The sequence below is a fragment of the Macaca mulatta genome, chromosome 1, assembly GCF_049350105.2.
Source record: "Macaca mulatta isolate MMU2019108-1 chromosome 1, T2T-MMU8v2.0, whole genome shotgun sequence".
Classification (NCBI taxonomy): domain Eukaryota; kingdom Metazoa; phylum Chordata; class Mammalia; order Primates; family Cercopithecidae; genus Macaca; species Macaca mulatta.
The window spans coordinates 113900951-113907155 of record NC_133406.1 but is presented as its reverse complement, the minus strand read 5'-3'; the positions used below and the strand labels follow the sequence as shown (position 1 = coordinate 113907155).

At 37.8% G+C, this 6205-nt stretch overlaps 1 protein-coding gene across 1 annotated transcript; it reads right to left on the bottom strand.

Annotated features, from left to right (window-relative positions):
* Nucleotides 1-645: 645 nt before the first annotated feature.
* Nucleotides 646-1198, bottom strand: SPRR2G (small proline rich protein 2G). The gene has a single exon (XM_028847964.2). The coding sequence runs from the start codon at nt 1175-1177 to the stop codon at nt 956-958; it is 222 nt and encodes a 73-aa protein (XP_028703797.1). The 5' UTR covers nt 1178-1198; the 3' UTR covers nt 646-955.
* Between the last annotated feature and the right edge of the window lie 5007 nt (nt 1199-6205).

The window sequence follows — 6205 nt, the reverse complement described above, 5'->3', positions numbered from 1 at the left end:
TTGTATTTCTTTAGCACTGGCCATCTCTTCCAACTGGAACAATCTACCCCTGACATACCCATGGCTGCCTCTTCTATTCATTCATGTCTTTGAGCCAAAAGTCACTTCAAAGAGTCTTTCTAAATAATTTTATTTAAATATAGCCCATGCATTACTATAATTTTTTCCTATGTGTGTGGGACATGTGTGGAGGTTGTAGGTTGGGGGGCGGTAATATGTAACTCCCTTAAGACTATAGACTCTTCAAGAGCAAGGACTTTGTTTGGTCATCATCATCCCTATCTGCAGGGCATAGAAGGCTGACACATGATAGACAATTAGGAAACACTTGTGAATAAGTTAATTGCTATAAGTACACTCAGCTGAATACATGCTCTCTTACTTTTTACAGATGATGAAACTGAAGCTAAGACAGTTTAGGTAATTTTTTCAGCCATACAAGCTAGAAGGGGTAAAAATGAGTTTAAAACCAATAAAAGAGAATCAATTGTTGTACCCAATCCAAAACACACATTTCAAGCAACACTGAATTCAGTGATGGAAAAGCCTAATAATTCTAATAATTCAATAGGAATGAAAAGAAACACTCACTTTGATGTAGTTAACAGAAGAGGTTAAAGACACGAAATGCAAACAAAAGCAATGTGGGCCTAACCATGAAACATGTGCTTTATTGGGGAGAAGCAAAAGAATAAACACACTTGTTCTCGGGATAGGAACCACCATCTACATCACAGACAGCAAGGCGAGATTAGGCAATGATCTGGCTGCTCATCTTCCAACAACATGATATCAGCTTTCAGAACTAAGCCTTTTCTCTGTCAGCTCTCAAGCCAGGCAGAGGTTAGGGAAGATGCAGCCTCTCACCACAGCTGAAGGGAAGATGATGGAGTGCTGGGACTAAGAAGAGCCACTGGATCTTGTTGTTTCATGGTCCTGATGAATTCTAGTGATGTTACTTGCTCCTGGGTGGATACTTCTGCTGGCAGGGTGGGTATGGTTGCACAGGAGGGCATTTATCCTGGCATGGTGGAGGTGGGCAATGCTCAGGTGGACAAGGAGGAGGCATGTAAGGCTCAGGGCACTTCGGAGGTGGACAAGGCTCTGGGCACTTTGGCGTGGGGCACACAGGAGGTGGCTGGCAGGGCTGCTTGCACTGCTGCTGCTGGTAAGACATCTCTCCTCAGTCTCAGAGAATCTGAAAGATACACAAGCAACAGTGCTCATAAGAGAGATAGTCCTGTTGGTGGAGCAATTAGCTAGAACATCAAATCTCCAGTATCTAAGGACTAACTCTGATCCCTAATACAGTCTTTATGACTTTATGTTGCTTCTTCACACTTCACTTTTAGGACCTCTTACCCTCAGTTCTTCAGTCTTTCTGGCTGTTCTCTCATTCTACCTTTTTCTGAAAATAAAATTGCCTGTGAGACAGCAACAAGTGTTGTCTGAATACAAACACTATCTGAAGAAGAAAAACTCAGATATTGAAATTCTAGCCAATACCAAACAAATCTGTACTTTTATCTTCCATGAGGCCCTCGTTACCAGTTTTAATGAGCTGACTGTGGTGCTGAGCCATGAGTTTTTGAAGAGAATTGCAAAAACTTGTGCCCTTCACCCAAGGAGATTGCACTCCAAGAAGATGTATTTGGAACAGACGTGAAGCAGGAGACAGAACAGCATCTTGTGTCTCTCACTCTCCTTTAGTTTAAGATTTTGTTTATTTGACTCCAGGTTCCTCATCACCTTCATGTTTATCTACCAAATACCAGCTAAAATTTACCTTCAAGACCTCATTATCTTCTTTTTCCTATCCATGAGGATAAATTGGTTAAAACAAATAGGCATTTCTGTCCCCAAGTTAAACCCTAACACCAGCCAAGTGCAAGAAAGGCTTCTAAGATTTGTACTCACCAGAGTCTCCAAAGATCTACAACTGAATGTCAAGAAGATAGCCTGTGTGGTGGAGAGTCCTTTTATAAGGGGCGGGCAGCCCTACACAGGGAACAGCCTAGGACTAGCATGATGTGCTTATTTCCCAACCAACATACCACCTACATGCAATCCATGCTGGTGTCACAAAATTTCCTAGTCCATGATCCTCCCCAGCAGGATAAGTGCACAGTGATTCACTTGGGACATTATCTCAGGTTCCTCATGCCAGTGGCAATTGTAGAATGTGACAAATTGTCTGACAACTGTGGTGCTTTCCTATAATTAAAGATGGTGCTTCTCCTACTTCCCAGCTTCCAAAATGTCTTTTATGTAAAACTACTCCCATTCAATTTCACATGCCCAGTATCCAGCTGTGTTCTCTTTAGTAGAGACCAGTATGTGTTGATCCTGCAGCCTGGCTATATCCTAACCCTCAACTGCAGTTTTTCTTTACAACTAACTTCCCCTTTTATCATGGCCTATTGATCCTTAGGCTTTTCTTGACAATTAATTGACTTGAACAGGGCCACAAAATCATATATCAGCTTCCTAGATGCTGACAGCCCCACCCTGGGTGTGTTCCGGCATGGTATTAATGGGCTTGAACAAGGCAACACCATCCCTCAGTTTCCTAGGCCATGAGAGCCATGTTGGGGACCCTCATTAAAGCTTCACGTTTGCAGATTTACACACTAACCTCATCTCTATGGCCCTTGTAACTATGAGCAACCTGTGGTCTACTAGAAACCCAAACTCATCTTCTCCCATTTTCTTCCAAACTGACTTAATGTATGTGCTGCATCCATTTTGAAGCTTTTCCACTCATACTCTTTAAATATTGTGTGTTACTTTCTCCTACAAGTTAATTCAATTTACTCCTTCACAATTTCTCTCTTTTGAAATGAATTTAGTAGGATTTCAGCCTTTCTTTGCATGTTCAAGGAATGAAGTTCTGTAAAGCTATTTATCCCGCCATTTACTTCATGGATATTTTTACCTAAATAAGTAAAATATGGCTGGCACGGATCCCACGGATAATTTCTTAGTATAGCTTATTTAACCATATTAACACTTCAGCTAGTATTACTCACTGTCCCAACTTGGAGAAAACTTGAGTACCTTGGTTATGCATACATCTACAGCCACCACTACTGTGTGACATTAAATATTTCCTAACCTCCTTGAAACACAGTTTACACAGCTGTAAAACAAAAATAAAAAATATACCTACCACAAAAGTCTCCTGCAAAAACTCAAAGGGGGGCCTAAAATTATGCACATTACATAGTGGGTCTTCTAAGAAATATAAACTCTAAAATGAAGAAGAAATAAGAATAACTAATAACTAATCATAACTAACCAATAATTTCGAACATGTCAAAAAAGATGATAAAGAATGCTATTGTTTGGAGTAAGGCCTATTCAGTGAAGATCCTTGCCCTGCATCCCCCGTTCTTCCGGCTGTAGTCACTACTAATTAGACGGCATGGGTACCATAGCACCTGCAGGGTCAGCACCTTGTTTTCCGGAGAAACCTCCTCTCACTATCTGAGGGAAGATTTCATGCCTTGTTCTCTTTACCTAGAATAATGCTGTGTTGTATCTGCACTGTTTCAAACTTGATTGGGTTGGTACAATAGAGAAACAGAAACAAACTGAGGACTTAACATGGGAATTTGAAGAGGTAGGAACGTCTTTGAGTTGAGTCCTACTATTAAATTCTTTCTCAGCATCTCAGAGGAACAACATGAGTCTAGTCATCCCTCCCTAGTACTCTGAAACCAAACAATTGAGTCATCTAAGTTACTCTCAGGAAACTGACACACTTCAGGGATGCCAGAAGGAACAGGGATGCTCCTGGGATAGGTGAGGCACTTTCACAGCATTCTTTCTCATGTTGAAATCCTAGAAACTATAGCTGATGCATGCTGAAGAATTAGCTAAGGATTACGTGACTTAAAACAGTTCTATCAACACAATTTTAGACCTACTTTTTTTGTCTCATGAATTACTAATAGATTCCAAAGTTATTTTTACCAATAAATTATTTGGTTTCTCAATTATGCTTGATAAACTGATGGAGGATTGGGCTTTTTAAAGAAAAGAATACTTAATGAGATTTTCCAGCTTCACAAAGAAGAATAATTTTTTTGTATGAAGAGAAAATAGCTAAAGGACAGATGATCCTCATTTTTCACATATAATGGGTACTTGAAGCACTCTGTGCAAATTAAATCTCTGAAACTCACGTAGTCTCTACATGAAGGTTTGCTAGAGTTTACTTATAAACTAGTAACAGTGGTTATCTCAGGAGAATAGTTAAGTATCTAGGGGATAGGAGTGGGGAAGAGACTAACTTTTCAGTGCATGACCATTTTCTTCTCTTTTGAATTTTGGTATCATGTTTATTTTTTGCTTATTCAAAATATTTAAATATTTAAATGTTCAAAGATATTTTTAAATTGAAATAAATAAATCTGTGAGTAAATACTATGTTAGCAAATTGGCATGGTATAAACACAATGATTGAGTTAAGTCCTAATTAGGTATGTAACTTTGAGCAATTTTCTTAACATTTCTGCAATTCTCAGCTTCCTCATTGAGAAATGGTAATAATAATACTTCTCTGATGGATGTTTTCATAAGGTGAAAATAAAATAAATTAAATAGTAAGCCTAGTAAAACAACTGTGGAAAGCTGGGAATTATGAGGCTGAATTACCTGGTCCCAAAGTTCCTGATTTTCCTAAAGATTTTGGAAAGAAGGACAAAGCTATTTTATGGGAGTCCCAGAAATGAAGAAATGAAGGAAGGTAGAGAGGGTAGAAGATAAGGGAGTGGAAAGAAGAGGAAAAGGGAAAGAGAGAGATGATGACATTTCCCAAGGACCATTTGATTTTACTTGATTTAACATTTATAGCCTAGTACTTTATGCTCCAGATAAAATTATTTCCATTTTAATAAATAAATTAAGATATACTGCTACTACAAAATATGTCTTTAAGTTCTTGAGAATATAGAATTAAAAATAATAGAATTAGAAAAGAACAGATGTGGCAAGAGTGAGCGTCCCTGCCTTGCTCATGATCTTAGAGGAAAAGCTTTTAATTTTTCACCCTTGAGTAGATTAGCTGTGGGTTTCTCATATATGGCCCTTATTATGTTGAGATACATTTCCTCTATACCTAATTCATTGACTGTTTTAATCATGAAAAGATGTCGTATTTTGTGGAAAGTTTTATCTGTCTCTATTCAGATGATCATACAATTTGTATCCTTTATTCTGTTTTTGTAGTGTATCACATTTATTGATTTGCCTACATTGAATCATTCTGTTTTTTTAGGAAAGAAGGAAATTTATTGAACCATCCATCCTTGCATCTCAGGGATAAATCCCACATGGTCATGCTGCATTATTCTTTTAATGAACTATTGAATTAGGTGTGCCAGTATTTTGTTGAAGATTTTTGATTCTATATTCTTCAGGGATGTCAGTCTGTAATTTCTTTATGTAGTGTTCATATCTGGCTTCGGTATCAGGGTAATGCCGTCCTCATACAATGAATTTGGAAGTGATCTCTCCTCAATTTTTGGAAAAGTTTCATAATAATTTATTAATACATTAGTTCTTTAAATGTTTGGTAGAGTTTACTACTGTAGCCATGTGGCCCTGAGTTTTTCTTTTATCACAGTATTTACACTGCTGATTTAATCTCCTTACTCATTATTGGTCTGTCCAGATTTTCTATTTCTTCATTATTCAGTCTCAGTAGGTTGCATGTTTCTAGTAATTTATCAATTTCTTCTAGGTTATCCAATTTATTGCTATATAATTGTTTATAGGTAGTCTCTTAGGATCTTTTTTATATCCATGGTATCAGTTTTCATATCTCCTCTTTCATATTTGATTTTATTAATTTGAATCTTCTCTCCTTTTTTCTTTATTAGTCTAGTTAGAGGTTTGTCAAATGAGTCATCTACAACTGCTGTCTCTTCTGTCCCACATCTCACTAACCCTTCAACCCATGGCAGTCTGGGTTTAGCCCACCATCTATTGAAATTATTCCAACCTTTCTGTCAGATAAACTGAGTCATTCTCCATTTTTATCTTCCTAGACTTCTCTGCTACATGTCACAGTGGCAATCATTCCATCTTTCTCTAAAGTCTCTACTTACTGGTTTTCATAACATCCACTTAATATTCTCCTACTCTTGTGCTTAATCTTTCTCTTCCTTGATCTGAACCTCCTCCTCTAAATGCCAAATGG